The 19,515-nt window shown below is 39.5% G+C and overlaps 1 protein-coding gene across 1 annotated transcript in view; it reads left to right on the plus strand.

Moving 5' to 3' along the window:
• The window catches only part of LOC144526665 (collagen alpha-1(XI) chain-like), an 84,796-nt gene that overhangs the window by 44,511 nt on the left and 20,770 nt on the right, over positions 1 to 19,515 (plus strand). Inside the window, 16 exon segments of the mRNA XM_078264278.1 lie at positions 106 to 159; positions 2,659 to 2,712; positions 3,454 to 3,498; positions 3,814 to 3,867; positions 4,193 to 4,237; positions 4,407 to 4,460; positions 4,595 to 4,648; positions 6,129 to 6,182; positions 6,529 to 6,636; positions 7,593 to 7,682; positions 10,522 to 10,575; positions 13,791 to 13,898; positions 14,018 to 14,125; positions 14,866 to 14,919; positions 15,540 to 15,593; positions 19,362 to 19,469. Coding sequence (XP_078120404.1) covers positions 106 to 159; positions 2,659 to 2,712; positions 3,454 to 3,498; positions 3,814 to 3,867; positions 4,193 to 4,237; positions 4,407 to 4,460; positions 4,595 to 4,648; positions 6,129 to 6,182; positions 6,529 to 6,636; positions 7,593 to 7,682; positions 10,522 to 10,575; positions 13,791 to 13,898; positions 14,018 to 14,125; positions 14,866 to 14,919; positions 15,540 to 15,593; positions 19,362 to 19,469 — 1,098 coding nt within the window.

Below are 19,515 nucleotides of genomic sequence, written 5' to 3' on the forward strand. Positions count from 1 at the left end.
TTTTGCAATGCTTCTGTGAACTTTACTGCAGTCTCCTAACAATGTCTGTGGTGACACAATGAGAATTCATCATCTAAGTTTTGTTTTTCTTTGCTCTTTTTTTAGGGAAAACTTGGAGTCCCTGGATTGCCTGGGTACCCTGGTCGACAAGGCTCCAAGGTGTGTGATGAGAGCAATAACCTCCACTCCACTGGGAGGTCAGAGATCAGGGCCGGCTGTAGATGTGTAGTGTCTTGCTTAAGGGCAGATCAACAGAGGAGACGTTTGCCACCTCAGTAATGTGAACAGTTGAAGGACAATTGCTGTGTTCGCTCACTACACAGCCTTTACAGTGTCAAACTTTTTATTCTCATGTGCGTGCACATAATGCATGTATACATATGCATGTGCATGTGTGTACATATGTGAATGTTTACGCTATATGTGCATTGATTCTCTCAGTGATCTGTCTCATCAACTTCCACCCATATCAAAACTTGCTCTCATATGCCTTTTCTAGAATCTGCCAACTTGCTGACTAACCTTTACTCACACAGACACAAACCCAAGCAGACACCTACTGTACTTTCACCACAGTTCCTGTAGGAAGCCTAAGTGGCATGGTTCCCTGCTGGAGACATCAGCTGTCCTCCCTCCTTAAACTCTTCCAGGCATTATCTAACAGTCAGGCATTCCTTACACTGCAGCGCTGACCACAGTGCCACAGCTCCACTATCGAGATGTGCTGCTGCAGCTGGTTCTTCTCTGTTGCTGTCAGCACTGACAGCTTGGCACTGATATGACGGGTCAGATACACCTACTCTCACAACATCCAGATAGGCTAGAAGTCTCACACTCTGTCTGTAAATGTCAGCAGCAGTTAGAGATCTGGATCAATTACACAAAGTGGGAGTAACAGAGGATACAAGTTACAATCCCAATGCATAGTATTCTTTCCAGTAATTTGTAAGCAATTGTATACGTTCTTTAATAACTGGCTATTTTACACAACAATGGCAAAAACACAAAGGATATTTCTTTGGTTGTATGCATAGATTAATTTAAACAAATGCTGCCGACAAGGTTCCCAGTGGATCAGATCTTCTTTTTTAAACTCTTTATACTTCAAAAACTAAAGTTTCTAGAGAGACAATAAAGGCATCCTGGCTTTGGCATGGTGTAAACAGTGCCATAGTTTCCTCTCTGTAGTCTGCATTTGAAGAGTTTTCTTCTAAAAAAGAAGACAGATATCCAGCATTTAAAAATTGTGACACCCCTCTGTTAGCTAAAACAAAATATGAAGCGGTCTATAGTGACCTATAATGAGGATGATTTTCCTCTATCATCAAATCCTCTATAATTTTACAATACTTTACTCAAGAACTTAGTATCACTTTTTGGAACTTTTTTTCTTAAATTGATTCAAATAATTTAAAAGATCAAGTGCTGTTTGTTGTTTGAGATAGAAACAAACATCTCCCACTGGGTTCCCATTGCACAGTATCATCAATGTTATAAAATGTCCCATCGTCCTCAAGAGTAGGTTCAGGGTCAAAGTCCTGGCCCATTTGCAGCCTTTATCCCCCCTCAATCAGCCTGTGCACAAATCCCTCCACTGGCTGTGTTTTTGGCTGCTGCACCCCATCACTCTCTGTTAACAGCTTTCCCACACCGTTAATTCTGGATGGCATTTGCAATAGCTTCAGTGGACTGTCTTATCTCTGTGGCGCAAGTCAGGCTTGTCCAGTACCAACTCTCCTTTCAGTTTACCATAACTGCACCTCTGTGAAAAACAAATTAGGCAGCATAGATCTCCCTTCCTGCTGTCTCCACAATGTTGGGCTGTTTACCTCTTGCAATTCTGCCCACGCTGCCTTGTGGTGGTGCTCTTGCTTATACTGAACAGTATTATGCCTGATATACATATGCATGTGAACAGTAATGAGCACTATAGATGTGCTTTGCATCAAAGCCTGTTTTAAACTGTAAACACTCAGACATGCTCATGACCTTGTAGTGAAGCTGAACCAAAATATATTTAACTAAATTTGGTTGAATATATATTTATGCTACCTAATGCTGCATTAAGTGAGGCTATATTGGTAAGCTGGTGGGTACTCCTTTTATTCATCCACCAGTGATTGCCCTCCTAGTATTTGTTTGACTGGCACCATCGCTGCTATCAGCGGGCACAGCCTGCGAAAGTCCAATAACTAAATTGCTGATGGGTATCACGGGGGATCTGCTGTTTTCCCTTCCTTTGTCTTTATTTGCGCCCACACCTTTTTTATCTTCCTATTTTGCTTCCTATTTGTGCTAACAACCTAACAGCACCTCTGTCTGTCTGTGTGTCAGAAAGTCTCTAAGTGGCGAGGAGGAGACTTTCCCTTTTGGCTCCTCTTAAGTATTAGAAGAAGGTCCTCATTTATCTATGGGGACTCACAACCTATGAACTGTGGCCCTATGATAAGAATATGCTGGCTTGCATGGCAGTACTTATGTTAGGGCTTCACAGTTTCTCTATTAATTAGCCGTGGTCAGTAAAGTGCAGCCTCTGTCACATTGTTACTGGACATAGACTATGGTAGACATCTCAGTTATTTTATACCCTCCAACTATCTAATGTATTTCCTCTCTCTCTGTCACTTCTTTCTTTCTTTTTCTATACTTGTCTTGCAGGGCTCCAATGGCTTCCCTGGATTCCCTGGGGCAAATGGCGAGAAGGGAGCAAGGGTGAGCCACAAAATGTCTTATTCTCTCTCCTATTACATACACATACTCTTGGTTACTGTGGGGTTTCCTGTGTAGGAGATGGATTAAGAGTGGATAGTGTGGAATACTGAGACAGAGGATGGTCAATGTGTCTTTTAGACCGCAAGGCCACTAAGTCCAGCAGTCCAACTGGAAGAACAAAATGTAAATTTAACTGTGATGTTGCTGGTTCGTGTCTGACTGAGAAAATATCATTACATTTCAACTTAAAATCTACTCAGTGTCATTCGTCTGAACTGAAAAATAACTTGTATATACATTTGTATATATATATATAATACTGGATTTAGCTTTGTAACCGTAGAGTGGTCCAATTGAAAAGCGTTACAGATGAAGGGATGAAACGGAGGGTTATTATAGAAGAGACAAGCTTGTCTCTGCTCTCAGACAGACATTGAGAGGCAGACACCCATGGCCCCGGCATGCTAGAACTGACAGGTAGTTCAAGCTGTCAAGTGCCTGTGGGTAACCACTTGCAGCAGCAATTTCATTATTTGTTTTTGTCCAAAGATGCTTAGATGGTTCTATTTCAACTCTCACTCAAACCCCCTCGGCATTTGTGTTTGTCTGATGTTTAAGGTATATCTGTAGAGTAGTTGCTTTAGCTTAAACTTCTAAAAAGAGATACGAAAACACTTCTATTCTCTGATGGTACTAGGAATGATTTTGTCCTAAATCAAAGCTTTTATTTTTATTTCTCAGGGAATCGCTGGCAAAGCAGGCCCTAGAGGTCAACGTGGCCCAACGGTAGGCAATTCATCTGCCAAATCAGCTCGAGCCCTCCACATAAATGATTTATTGTTTTCAAATGAAAATATCTCTCTTTATGTAGATGTGTATGGGCTTTCATTGCTTGTCTTTTGAGGGGGATATGCACTTGGTGGGGAATTGTAAAGATGGGCAGGGAAGCCATCGATGACCTGGCCTAAATACTTAATTACTTTCTCTGTTTTGTTTTTTATTGATGTGTTTTGTTGTGTTTTCTAATATCGAACAAAATACTGAAAAATGCTATTTCTTTATCTTACAATTACTGTATATTTTTAAATGCTGTGTATGTAGGGTCCACGTGGTGGGCGTGGTGCTAGGGGACCAACAGGAGCGCCAGGTGCAAAGGTGAGAGCCAGGGCTATTTTAGAATCTATTATGGTAGGGCCAATGATAATAAATGTGTCTACATGCTTAACATTGTATACAGGAAGAATATGAAAGTACCCAGAGCACATTTTGCAGTCTGAATGTAATATTTCTATGTAATCTATGTAAAAAAAAATATCAATGGCAACAAATGGGTTAATTTGCTCACATGATGTTGGAATTCTTGAGTACCAACTCAGGTAGAAATGTAAAGGCTTGCTATATAACCTCAGTGTCAATGCTTTGCATACATTTTATTCACACTTCATACTTTGACAACGTTTCTCTGTGCCTTTCTCCTCAGGGCACCTCAGGCAATGATGGACCAGGGGGCCCGCCAGGAGAGAGGGTTAGTATCAGATATGTTTTTAATAAAGAATATGACTTAATTATTTACCAGTAATCATGGTAAGAAAGCTGGATTTGGCAACTAAAATCCTAATTCAATACCAATAACCATTTAAAGTTGTGTTGTGTGTCTAATCCATTCTTCTCTCTACTCGCTCTATTCATTTAAGGGACCTCAAGGACCACAGGGACCCGTCGGTTTCCCCGGACCTAAAGGACCCAATGTAAGTAGCTGCTGTCAAACTGTCTGTGAGTTAGCAACAACAAGTCCATGTTGACACTTTTCATATTAGCTTTTCAAATATTAATACCCACTTACGACCTGATGTCTTAGTTTTTATGAACTGTTCACCCCCAGGGCCCACCAGGAAAAGATGGGCTGCCTGGTCATCCCGGACAGAGAGGCGAGACGGTGAGTGTGTAGTTTCAAATGCCGTGTGTTGTGCCATTTGACCCTGAACATCATCCATCAGCTCCCACTCACTCCCCACTCGGTCTTTCACTCTCTCAGATAGGTTGCACAAAAAAATAAAGCAAGGAAGATGATTACTGAGATAGTATACAAATTGTGTCAGGGTGAAAGTAAAGCACCAGTAATAGAAGGGAAACAGTTAATTGGATGTGAAATGATCTTTCTTGCTCTAAAAAGTCATTCTCACAGGTTGAAAATGAGACCAAATGAGTTGTAAAGATACATTTATTTTTGCAGTGTACAAACAGAATACAGCTGACTGCTCTGCATAGCTAAAAATGTTACCATGCTTAACAATAACTTAAGAATATTTTCATTAGTGACCAACAAAAAGTGTACACACATTTTTGCCATACACTGATACTTAGTACTACATAGTACATATCCGTACACCAGTGTTGTAGTCAACAACAACCGAGACAAGACCAGAGCAGACCAAACAACTGAAACATACAGTATATACACAAACACAACTAGCTAATATTTATAGCTAATATTCGCTTAATCCCTTTGGGTGAGGGGTGAAGGGATTTCTGGAGAGTTTTGGTCGCTAGCGTCACTTACACTTAGCTTACCTTTCTTTATGCTTCCTTACTAAGTGCAGATAAAATTGAAGGTGGTCCCAGCTGTGTTCGTTAGCATTACATTGCAGAATTCCAGGGTTTCCGCGGGGTCTTAAAAAGTCTTAAAAAGTCTAAAATTTCAAAATCAGAATTTAAGGCCTTAAAAAGTCTTTATTCACTGAAGTATTGTGTTCTAGGTCTTAAATAATCTTAATGCAACTCTACCTCTAATGCTCCCACAGCGCTTTACAATGGTTTTGTTTTTGATTCCGTGGTGTTGTAGTTCTTTCTTTCGCTAGTCCAAATATAATTTGCTGTATTAACTAAAAACAAGACCAACATATTGCAGCCAATCAGCTTTCATGTTATGGCGCAAGTCTCTTTCGGATTGTACCACAGACATAAAAGATATTTTTTTCTTCAGCAATGGGGAAGTGCATATTTAGCGATACAGACGATGTTTCATTACTCTGACATCTGACATTATAGGTCTTCAATTTCATTCAAAATGGTCTTAAAAAGGTCTTAAAAAGTCTTAAGGTTGACTTGGTAAAACCTGCAGGAACCCTGAATTTACACATGGCTGTGTGTTTTCTTTTAGATGTTGTTTTGAAAATAAACTCTTTTCAAACTATTATGAATAAAATGTAATACATAAAATGTTATTACCAACGATTTGACTGACATCTCCCAGACAACCAAGTCTCGAGTACTACAACACTGCTGTACACTGACACATAGCTCACACTTGTCTGTGTGGCTCAGACCCTTTACATACTGTGCAGCATGATGTAGACAGCACATACTATATAACCCTGCATGTGTACAGTCTACATTGTCTCTGCTTTCCCCTTCAGGGCTTCCAAGGAAAGACGGGACCTCCAGGACCTGGAGGGGTGGTTGGACCACAGGTAGATATAAACACCGCTACAGTTAGATTCCTCCCCCTGACTTATTCTTTGTCTTGTTATGGGATAATTATGAGAGATTGAAATGTATGAAAGTATGTAGCTGTAACAACAGCTGAATCCTGAAAAAGAATACCCATATGTAGAGAATATAAACAAAATGCATAAAAAATAATTTTGAATGCCTTCAGTGAGACATTTTCTCTTGAAAGTAATGAAACGTGGGCTGAAAATAAATTGTTACATCTCATTAAGACTTCCATTTATTGTGTGAAAAAAAAAAAATTACATATGAAAAAGTATGATTTGTTCGCTACTATCAAATGCATATCTCTGCTGTCCACGACAGGGCCCAACTGGAGAGACAGGTCCCAGCGGAGAGCGAGGACACCCAGGTTCGCCTGGTCCACCTGGTGAGCAAGGTCTGCCTGGAGCTGCTGGAAAAGAGGGTGGAAAGGTAAATGAGCATGTATTTTGTATGCTAAAAAAAAATCAAAGTGCGTACTACGTAGTAAGTGCATCATACTTGTATTATGCCAAGTGTTTTTGCTCATAATGTTTTTTCCTCATCTTATTTGTTAGAGGACCACAGAGGAAATTAATTCCTGGCTTCTTTGTTTTTATTCTTGGAGGTTATTTGTTATGTAGTTATGTTTTCCTCTTTATTCCTATACTTGAACTACCCATTGCTTTTTCATGTAACAGAGTTATTCTAATATAATATGTGGAAAACACAGTGTAATAAAGAGAATGACAAAGGACTTTAAGTTCTGGCCAAATTGGCACAAATGATCTTGTAGTTGAAGATCCAACTGCAAAAATATCTGCAGTCATACAAGGTTCTTTATTGATGTAGAACAGTGTAGTTGTGTTTATTGAGATGTCATCTTTGTCATTGTTCTTTTAACAAGTCACATCAGAATAGGAACTTGTTTTTGTTGATTCTATAGCATTTATTTCCACTGTAACAAAAGTGCCCTCTTATTGTTAAAAATGAATGGATTCAAAATATTACAAATTCCTTTGTTTGTTAAAAATTGGCACATCTCTTCTTTTTTTTAACTTTACTTCTCAATGTTGTTGTTGTTCCCGCATAATAACGTATCATTTTAGCTTTTATCAAACAGATCAATCACTTCACTTGTTATTCTCTGATGCCATTCTCACAGATTCAGCTCTGCTCATTGTTTTTTTTCCTAATGCAATTGTGCTAAATGATTACCTGAGGGTATATATATATATATATATATATATATATATATATATATATATATATATATATATATATATATACATATATATATACATATATATATACATATATATATATATATGTGTGTATATATATATATATGTGTGTATGTATATATATATATATATATAAGTGGATGCTATTTTTTTCTCCCTCTATAGGGTGATCCAGGTTCTCACGGTCCTAGTGGCAAGGCAGGACCTGCCGGCCTACGGGGCTTCCAGGGTGCAAGAGGTCTTCCAGGGGCCATGGTAACAAACACATTAACACACTTGTGCAAACATACACGTGTCAACATATAATTGTCTTGTGTCATCCCACATTCTGATCACACACCTGATTAAATATAATGCCAAACCCTAATTCCCAGGTCTAACACCTGCTGTTAAACCAAATGTTAAGCTTGGCAGTGGACCTGACTGAAAGGTGCAGAACTGGCTCACATAGACGTTATAGACGACTGAGCCAGATACAATAATGACAAATGTTATGATCATTAATCTCAGCAGGATTTTAACCAGTAAAATATCTGTTATCAGCTGTAGTCTGTCCATTTTATAGGCATTTAATTCCATGTTTAGGGCTGCACTAGTTTCAGATCATTTTCTTTAAGGAATTCCTGTTTTGTTTCTGTCTGATTCTGATTCAAACCCATGACTTTTTGAGTACATCACATTCCACATCACATCACATCCCAAATTTAATTCTCAAAAGAAGTGGATGTGAGTGAGAAAAAGTTCAAGGTTGGAGCGAATGGCTGTTAGAGGCGGACTGAGGATCAGCTTGAGGGACTGAGGCTCATTTCAAGGCTGACCATTAAGAGAGCACACGATAGCACAGCCCAGACTTATTACCACCTTTATGTTTGTCCCATGTGTGCAGAGGGATGTCTTTCTCTTCATAAGAGCAGCACACACACACACACACACACACACACACACACACACACACACACACACACACACACTCTCTCTCTCGCTCTCTCACTCTCTCTCTCTCTCTCTCTCTCTCTCTCTCTCTACACAATCAAATAGAGCCTCCATTCTCTCTTAAAGTGATCCCATTCAGTTACACACAGACAAACATACTGTACATAAACATGAACACTTGTTGTATGAGCAAGAATGTAAAAAAGTTCATCCAAGTACAAACACAGACACTGAGCAAGCACACACACACGTTTATTCCTATCCAAAAGAGAAAAAATAGATTGACACACACACACACACACACACACACACACACACACACACTCTTCATTCCATCTCTCACTCTTGAGGAAAGGCACAGTAGCAATATACGAGCCAATAAATAACTTTTTGTGTGTCTGGCAAAGAAAGATCCTTCCTCCCTTCTAATGCACAATGGTGAAAATGTGGAACCCAGGGACGCGGCAAGCCTGCTTGGCAGCGTCTGCACCCCCTGACTCTGTCAGATCCTGTAAATTAGATATTATAATGAAAGTCTTTACTGCCCACGGTGAACTGTGTTTTCAATATGCAATCTCAGCCTCAGTGCTATTTTTCAGCAGCACAAGCATTTCCATCCAAGCGCTGGAATCTCCAAATGACAGACAGGTCCAGATAGATGGACTATACTTGAACTTGTGGCCCACTGCTGGCTTCAGAACCTTGTCATCCTTTCTCTTTTTCATTTCCTTGGAAGCTCATTTAATGAGTTATTTTGCATTGATAATATAAATACATTTATACAATACAATATTTTTTTTCACTTTTGTTAACATTGCGGGATAGGGCATGGCCATGTCAGAGGTCTTTGCTTCTACTGTATTAAATCGGCTGTACTCGATATTCAGAACATCAATATAGCACTGCAGTAAACTAATATTTCATATTTAAGATAGAGTGGAGCAATGGCGTCCTGAGCAGAGAATGAAGTCACACTTCCTTTGTGTGTGTTGTAATCTGAGCTTCTCAGTTCTTTGTTTTGAGAGCTGGTCCGGCCTTGTGCGTCAGTATCAGAGACCGAGGGCCGTGACAAAGCGCCAGTATTTGATGAGTTGGGGAACAGTCCGTGAGAGCCGTGTGGAAGCAATCCCAGAATGTTTTTTTTTTCTGAATATCGTGTACAGCCCCTTTAAGTAATAGCCCATTTTTCTCTGGTGAAGTTGAACTGCAGTCTAAGTAAATGTTTTGAAATATTGGTATTTCATTAATAAGGATTTCAGTGTCATAAAATTATTATTGTTTTTATATTATTTATTTCCTGAGTTTGGGAATTTTAAACAAATCTATTGACTAAACTACTGAGTTCATTAATAAACGACGTCTGTCTCTGAGATCTCTGCCACTAACCCAATACAATTGTTTGTGGTGCTTACAGCACTGAAAAGTGACATTTCAAAAGCAACCTCTCTCTCCGTAAATGGTGCTCTGTTTACTCTGAATAATAGACACACCTCACTGTGAACAGTTCTCATATGGACTATTTAAAAAATTTAATAATATAATAAAGTAATTCTAAGGAAATATATGCTTTACAATATTTAAAATGTTTTTCTTTTCTATATATCCAAAGCTAAGAAGTGAGAAAATGTGTTTTTTGATTTTTGGGTAAACTGACCCCTTAATTACTTGCTGCCTCAGTAAATTGGGAGCTAATAACATGGGGATTGTGAGCACATATTCAAAGAAAGCACATTGTCCTTTGCTTTCATGTACATACATCTGGAAGGAATACTGTAAGTACAGTTTAGAAAACTTTCCTTTGGAGTCAATGCAAGAAACGTTTATCAACTGTCATAGCTTTTGGTAATGATAGCATCATCACTAATATACAAAAAGAGATACTACTATGATTACTAAACACTACTACAAAAACTACTTAAAGGTTTCCTCCCCTTTTAATACTGTATAGTTCACAGATTGCTAGTTACTGTATGCCTTTCTGGATCTATGCCCTCCACACACACATAAACAGGTATACACATATCTTTACATGCATGCACACATGCACACACACGGTAGCATTCAAAGCCCATTTGACAGCTGTGATTACTGCTCTTTGAATGGCATTGAGCGGCAGCCCGCAGTGAACAAGATCTAACCCTCTCCTGTCCTCTGCTTTCAGGGTCCAGCTGGCTTAAAGGGAGGAGAAGGGCCTCAGGGTCCCCCCGGCCCCATCGTAAGTAGCCCGTTACTATGGTTACCTCATCTTCCCTGCCACAGAGATTACAGTGAAAAGTGACTTGTGTTGCTGGAGAATGGAGTTGCACATGCTGTGCGCAGCTCGGCTCTCCAGTTATTAGCAGCGCCTTTAATGTAAACTGCAGTGTAGAGGGTGGTAGAGTAGGGTGGGGAGGTATGATTGAAATCAATCCAACAATAGTTTAAAAAAGATGTCGTTCAAAATTGATATACATAACAATATTAAATGTCAAATCTCTTTTTCCAATTCTTTGTTTAGTTAGTTAAATTGGAGAAAAAAAATCATACAACACTTTAACCTCCGTTTTTGTTGTCATAAAATGGATAGTACTACTATTTTTTCTGACTGTGAATCACCTCTCATAATTATGTTTATTGTGTTAATGTTCATGTTACACAGGGGTTTCAGTTTTAGCAGTTTAAAATAGGAGGGCTATGAATGTGTGTGCTCTGGTTTGATAAAAGCAATATGATGCTTGATATATAGTGTTTTTGAACAGCTATGAGATATTCTTAGATATGAAATTAATGAGAGTGCCCAACAACATCACTTTGAAGCAGCCTAATCATTGCTTATTTTTTCCCAATTGAACAACTACAGTAGCTTCATCCCAGTAACTTGATTAGTCTTAGATGTTTTCCTCTCACATTTAGTAGTTACTCTAGCAACTGTTGTGACACAGATGGGGGTAGTGTCTTGTTTTTATTTTTGTATGACCACTACTTTTAATCACTCAATTACACATAATACAGTTAGGTTGTTTTTCTCTGTGATTATGGGTGCTTATGTTGAATCGTCTGCATTAATTACAGTAAATGACAACCTCTTAGATATAATAGCTGCATTAATATACTGTGCTGTTGCTGTCACATAGTTTACGACCCTGAAAAGGAGCAGGAGTGGCAGGGCAACCCATAAATAATAAATAAGTGGGTCACTTTTTTCCTGCCTGTGTCTCTGAGCCCCTCAGTTAGCGATATATGCGATGAAAAGCCTCAGGCGCTCCGGTGGTGATTCTGTACAGAAAGCTGACTGACAGGCAGCTTTGAACTGTCTGACATTTTGTTCAAGCGTTAAATGCAGACTCCCGATAATTGCCCCTGCTCACTAGCGACAGAGCAACACCAGATTAGATGACAGCAGATATGCAGAGCATGGATGAAAAGATGATGAAAGCGCAGAAGAGGGGCATTTTGTGAATGAATCAATCCATTTCCACTGCGAAATGAGATACTTTTCTTAAATTGGCTTGAACGTGAGCCACTGGATAAAAAAACAACTGATAGACTGCTTTGGTAGTGTTTGGAAGAAGAAGAAAAAAACTCCTTGAAAAAGAGGCTGGTGTGCAATGCCCACACTCACAAGAGATCTGATATTTTCCTCCATCGATTTCCTGTCAGAGATTGAGCTGCTGTTGTGCTGTGGGAAAGTCTGAGTTCAGTGTGTTGCTATTTCATAGTCTTTTTAGAATTTTGTGTGTGTGTTTGAAAAAGACGGACCAAGAAGCCAAGAAACTGCGCAGAAAAAAAGAACAGAAAAAAGAACAGAAAGGATGAATGCGACAAGTTGAGTCACAACCACAAAGTTTTTCTGTTGAAGTTCTGATTTCTAGACAGAGAATCACATGTGTGAAAGAAGAAACATGGGTGAAATGAGAGGGAGGGAAGCAGAAAGAAATGATGTGAAGTTATGTTAGTCAAAGAAACTGTGTGTGATTGTGTATGCGACTGTATGTGTAGTTTGGTGGGCAGGTTGGCAGTAAGGGGTGACAGTTTGGAGGTGTGTGTGTGTGTGTGTGTGTGTGGGTGTGTTTGTGTGAGAGAGAGAAGGGGAATGCCATCCTGATCAAGGATGTAGTCACAGTTTACTTTTGGATTTGGGTCACTTAGACAGTGATTTTAGACCTGCTGATTTCGGAAAGAATGTCAAGTCAAACATTCAGGCTTATTCATTCAAATATATCACGCTATAACCAAAAGTCAATTTTGGCCTATAGATGACCGCAGGCCTGGACCCTTGTCAATCGTGAGAAATTTCGGGCAGATATGACAATGTACACTAAAGTTACAACAACTTCTTTGTTCATCGATAAATGCTCAAAATGGCCGCCACGCCATGCCCACACCGTTGGACGAAAACTCAAGCTTTTAATAAATGTTCATCATTAAGGTCTTGAGATGGCACAAAAATAATTTGAAGTTGATCGGATGAAATCTCTAGGAGGAGTTCGTTAAAGTATAGCACCTTGACTTTTAGGCCTACTTCCCATGCCAGTAAGGGGCTCTATAACTTTGAGTCAATGTCGGCCTGTATATGTCCTCAGGGTTGAACTCTTATGAATCCTGAAAAGTTACACCCACTTCCTGTTTCGATGGCGAAACGCACACAATGGCCGCCCCGCCACAGCTAGGCTAGCTTTTAATAACTCTTCATCTCTAAGGTCTTAAGATGGCACAGACCAAATTTGAAGTCGATCGGATGAAATCTCTAGGAGGAGTTCGTTAAAGTACGACATGTGGAAATGGCCAAAATCGCACTAATTTCGAACCTTCAATTCAAAATGGCGGACTTCCTGTTGCGTTAAGGGTATGGCTCCAATGAGCTTTTTTATACGTGTTGACATGCTATATATGTGTACCACGTTTCGTTAGTCTACGTTAAACGTACTGTAGGGACTCCATTTTTTTTATTTTGTAGGGGGCGCTAGCGAGCCATTTTTGTGCGCCTATTCTCGAAACCCTTAAAATATGTAAATTTTCACCAGGCTAGATGCAACCGCCAATTTTGGTGAGTTTTTGAGTATGTTAAGCCCCAGCAGTCAAAAGGAAGTATTTTGCCTGCAGTGCACTCTACTAATTGGCGTCCAGGTCTCTGAGGCTATAAATAAAAACAACAGAACCTACCTTTTCCAATGGACTTAGACTCTCCACCGGTCTTGATTACAGTGAAAAATAATTTTCAGCTACCTTAGAACGTAACCTCACTGTGGGTCTTATCTGTATAAGTTGCCTTGGAGAAAAAAACACCTTTCCTTTTTAGTGCAGCCTTTCTAATGAAGTCAGAGTTTTAATGCTTTCAACACTTTCTGTGACTTTCAGCCGTTGTGTGCCTTTTCTCAAGGGAATTGACTTCTTTAGTTAACTACCAAATGATGCAGCAATGACTGGTGGGTCTCTGTTATTTGGTGACAGGGTTCTCCTGGAGAGAGAGGTGCTGCTGGCCCTGGAGGTCCCATTGGTCTGGCAGGACGCAATGGACCCCAAGGACCACCCGGCCCTGCTGGAGAAAAGGGCGGCCCTGTGAGTATTTCTTTCTAATGCTCACTCAAACACTTCACTTGTTACCTTCCATATACTGCGGATAATGTTGATTTGACTGCTGGTAATGTGACACGTCTTAATGAATGTGATGTGTTTAGGGAGAGAAAGGTCCCATGGGCCCTGCTGGCCGTGATGGCATTCAAGGTCCTGTTGGTCTTCCTGGTCCGGCTGGTCCTCAGGGTCCCCCTGGAGAGGACGGTGACAAGGTGGAGTAAAGATGTGATGCACTGGAATACCACTGTGATAATCCTGGATTTAAACATTTCAACATCTTTAACCAGCTCCTTCCTAATGAGATCGGAACAATGTTGTTCAACAGCAAATAATACAACTCATGTCCACAAATGTCAGTATCTTCAAAATGTGTGGATGCACTCCTTGGCATATCTTCTTACTTTGTTTTTTTGGTATTTTTATACTTGTGACTACTGTTGTAAAGACACCACATGACTATTCCACAATAAGCATGTAGTCCGATGTCATACAAAAATGCACGTCTTAATTTACAGTGCATATAGAAAACACACATACACGCATATAAACAACATAGTAAACCGTCACTCTCACAGTTATGCCTCTAGCCTACATTGTCAGAAAATAATATCAGATTGTTGCATTCAGTAAACAAAATAAGCACACTCTGGAAACCTTTCTGAACAGCATCACTGAACCACAGATCTGGACTTTTACATTTGTAACCATTATGCCTCTCTGAGCCTAGTCACGTCTTCTATCGCACCATTTTGTCAATCATAGTGCCAATGGGGTTAGACAGGGAGCCAATCAATTAATTGCAAACACTCTAGAATCTCTTGAGAAATATTTACTACCCACTCGTGGTAAAGGTGACACTTTAAGATATTGGACTTTGACTAAACATGGGAGGCAAGAGCCTTTTAAGATGGATAAGAGAGATGTGAGCTCTGCTGTTTGTATTGCACCACAGGGAGAAGTTGGCGGACCTGGACAGAAAGGAAGCAAAGGAGACAAGGGTGAACTTGTGAGTCTTTTATTTTCTCTCTCCTATTACTTTTCCTAAAAAAAATGTTTTGTAAGGCAATGCGTTTTGAATGATAAACAATGCTAATTGAGCAAAGAACACCAATCTCACTTGCTGAATTCTCATATGAGCTGAATAAATCAAAGAACACAGGTCACTTTGCAATGACAAATCTCAGGTTATCTTGCCCTGAACAGTCTGCAGCAAAATATTAACTGAAGTGCTGCTATGTTTTCTTAATTATTATCAGTGGGCTTTGTATTCATCTAAAACATTTGTGTTTTTCAATTGACTTTGGTTATTCACAAGCATCAATTCAAATAAATTAAATATTATGTATTTTCCTTCAGGTAGGCATTGTGTATGAGGATAAACAGATTAATCATGCAATTGTTTCCATTCTTCTCTTGGGAAACTGATAAATGGAAACTGGAAACAGGTCTATATTGTGTATATCAATAGTCGGACTGTAGTTAGAACATTAATTATTGGTTTTGATGTGATTTTATTGTTTGATCCAATGTTAACGTTTTTATTTTATTGCTTACTGTATGAAGTGAAAGTGCAAACAACTAATGGGGATCCCAATAACAATATCTCATTGCTCCGTGTGTTTTTAGGGTCCACCAGGCCCAAGCGGTCTTCAGGGTGTGGTCGGAGCTCCTGGTCCAGCAGTGAGTATCACTTCCTCTGGCCATCTAATGTCAACTTTTCCCTGTGAAATATTATTATACACTCTGTTTACTTTATTAATGGAGGTCATATTCAGGATTCAAAGTTTTATTTGGCAGATTCTGAATTTGTATTGATTTTTTTTAAATTCCACAGTTTTCAACATTTCACATGACTTAAACAATTGAAATGTTGTAGCTAATGGTAGCCCCTGCTTGCCATGGTGGGTTCTGGATCAGAACATTGAAATAGCATATTAAGTTTAAAATATTTACTCAAATTCAAGGCCCCATGAAGACAAAGACAGTAATGATGCAAAACAGAAACTGGAAAAGTGAAAAACCAAAAGCCAAAAGCCGGTGGGCAGATCTTTTTAACTTGTCTCCAGATGAGAGTTACTCTGAATCATGTCAGGTTCTGCAGCACAAGACCCTGTTATTTAGTCATTTCCGATCATGTTCCGAGAGCAATGTGTACTCTATGCAGGTTTTTATTTAGACTTTACCATTCCTGGCTGATGGTGTAATAATCAGTTAAATGAGCTCTTAGTGTTTAGATACATTGGAAAATCGGACACTTGGCTCTTAATGGCGCATAGTTGAAGACTGTTACAATAAGATTTATGAAAAAAAAATTTAAAGATAAAAATTCCCAGATGGGCAGACATTAATTACTGTTCTAGCCAGGTCAGGGATACATTATGCAAACAGTATTGCTATATTCCAAAAACCTTTTGGCTGCCGTCCCCATTTATTTAAGAATCCCCATCCTTTTATATTTTTGTAACGTTACACAAATTTCTTTACACAAACTATTGCTATCAGCAGGGTACCCCACAAAGACTTTTGTCATCATGGTTGTTAACAGCTTTTCCTTTAGAAAGTTTTTTAGCACCCAGCCATCAATTACATTGCAGTTATGTATTTGGGATTTCTTGAATTTGGAGTCTCACAAATCACAATGGTACGCCAACCCGCCAATCATTTCCATGTATTAACCTCATATGGCACCCGGTTTAGCTGAGAATACTGCCTGCCTTGTATGCTGCAGAACATCCTCTACTCATCCATCTCATTAACACAACAAAAAAGTCCTGTTTCTACAATAGCTGATGGCCTGAGGGTGACTAAGAGCTCATTGCTGTAAATTATCAGGCCTTAACAACCATTCTAGCAAAAATTCAGCATCTGCAGCGCTCTGTGGGGGCTAGAATAGACCTGGTGAGACGGATTGCCGCGAGCAGGTAGTGCACACAAGCTGAATAACAAATTATTTAACAGTTGTTTGTGTTGGTGAGTCAGTCTGCTCATGTGTATTCATACCTTCAGAACTGGGACCCGACTCATGCTGTGTAGTTTCACCATTATCTGCCCTCTTTCTATTACTGCAAGTTTAATGCTGTTATACATTTCAACTATACTATCTACCCCACCTCTCAATCCAGGAAAAATGTTGGTGTTTGCAGGGAAAATGAATGATCCAATTTTCTTTTCAGCTTAGGCTTAACGAGGTTTACAACAGCTCATTCGCCAGTATTGTCTTTAAGATACAACTAAGGTCAAGCAGTTGGAATGAAACTCTATTGATCTTAATCAGGATGTGGTAAACATCCTTTTCCACAAATCAATTGTGTTTTTGTATTTAGCAGTGTCTAATAAAAACATAAATATTGTATAAGAACAATTTTTGAAATGTTAATGGGCAGGAGGAAACACAAAGTGATGTAAAAGTTTGTTTCTAACTTAACATGAGGTGAACAAAAATCCTTAAATATTCACTTAGATTTGTTTCAGGCACAATCTAAACATATAATAAGATTGATGCACTTCAGGTGAGTCATAAATGACATCTGCCTCAGCATGTGTTAATGCCTCGAGGCCTAAGAATGTATGCCTGCAGCTACTAATCATATCTCATTCAATTACATCAGCCACATTTCAAATTTTAGATAGACTCATATAAAAATAACTACCGAGTCCTGAAAAATGAAACATTCACAATTTTAGTACAAGTTGTTATACATTGATTTATGATGATTAAAGCCCCTAAGAAATAATTTTTCTAATTAGAACTTCAGCGTGTGTTGAATGCACAGATTTCCGCTCTCTTATAGCTGTAATACAGAAAACACTGAGACAGTTTTTCAGAATATAATGTGTCACTTCTGGGGAATATACTTTTACTGCACATTTTAAGTATTTAGCTTCTCTTAGCTCGATTTACACCACATGCACAACTTTACACATTGTCTGATTAACGGAGACGAGAAGTCATTTATTACAGTGGAGGGGAAACAACGGACAGTAACAGACTAGTGCCCCCTTGCGGCAGTTTGATCTGCCTGACATCGGATCAGCGATAACTTGGATTGTTTGTGTCCTCTTGTAAACAATATATTTTGTTTTATTTTGCACATTTAGACAAAAGAAAACTATTTTGCCTGGTTTATACTTGTGATGTTAATGATGATTATAATGTAACTGTAATTAAAATATAATCTTTTACGCTTTCCCACCCGTTATCGGCAGGCTTCATGCTCATGATCACATAAACACTTTGCCCTTGTTGGATCATTTCACTAATCATGAGAAGCAAGCTACCCAAACCAAGCTTCGCATTTTGGTCATGATAACGGTTCTAGGCTTCCCTAAATATTATTTTGGCGGTTCCATCTAATTCTATCAATCGAAGAACTCCAATGTGTCATGAAAAATAGTGGAGCAAGTTGTGCATGCGGTGTAACAATGAAAGACCAATTATGCAGTATTTAACTTCAAACACATCACAGACACTCATTTCTGATTCCGATCTCCCTGAGGAGCTGTCGGAGCAGTCAGATTTGTGACTTTGTTTTGGTTACAGTCTCTCTAAATTTGAGTCCACCTTGTCTGCGACTCTTCGGTTCAAAGCTGTACTCATGCTACCTGTAATCACCTAACATTTAGCTTTCTAAACTGCTCTACATTCAGTACCAGCACCTGAGGCTGCCTACATATCCCAGGGCTCAGCAAGAGCTCCACAAGCACTTTCAAGTGCTGACATGCATTTGAACTAAAAACTCCCAGTTTGTCAGCACTTCGCTCCTTCCCTGTAGTCGCCCCTTTCTATCCTCTGTAGCCCTGTGCACCTCTGACTTCACAGATGAAGTCAGCATCTTTCACATACGCTGTTTACCATAACCCTGTGGCTACACTCTACTGTATCCTGCATTCCTGATGAGGCGCTTTGTTACTGTAATCTGGCTGCTGTTTTCCCAGGTTCCCCGTGGCCTCACCCTTGTCCTTTTTTGTTTTGTATTTGACTTTTCCTCTAAATGCTTGACTAGCCTTCAAGATTTGCAGGTAGACTCTAAACTTTAAATGGCCTGTGAGTGTAAATGTCTGGTTATGTGTTAGCCCTGAGATAAACCCCTGACCTGTCCAGGGTGCATGCTGGGAAAAGGTCCAGCCCCCTCATGACCCTGAGCAAGAATATGTGGGTGTAGACAATTGATGGATGGATGAAATTGCCATAAAATGACTTCAGAAAAAGCATTAAGGTAAACTGTCTGTCCTAATCTGTGTTTGAATACGAGCATCGACCCACCCTCCACCTTGAGCTTGGACATACTCCATCACCTTGAAAAGGATTAAGAGGGCAGAGAAATCCCATAAGCGAAAGTTCACTTAGATACCAGTGTTTGTGGACTTGCATTTGCCGAAGCTTCGGCTAATGAGGATCAGAATGAAGTGTTTAAATGTTTAGATTTAATGAACTTTTACCTCCCTCAGGGCAGTGATGGTGAATCTGGACCAAGAGGACAGCAGGGTATGTTTGGCCAGAAAGGAGACGAAGGAGCCAGAGGATTCCCCGGTCTACCAGGACCCATCGGACTACAGGTAAGGTCGACATCTTTTACACACACACACACACACACACACACAC

Source organism: Sander vitreus, chromosome 12 (assembly GCF_031162955.1).
Source record: "Sander vitreus isolate 19-12246 chromosome 12, sanVit1, whole genome shotgun sequence".
Taxonomy (NCBI): Eukaryota; Metazoa; Chordata; class Actinopteri; order Perciformes; family Percidae; genus Sander; species Sander vitreus.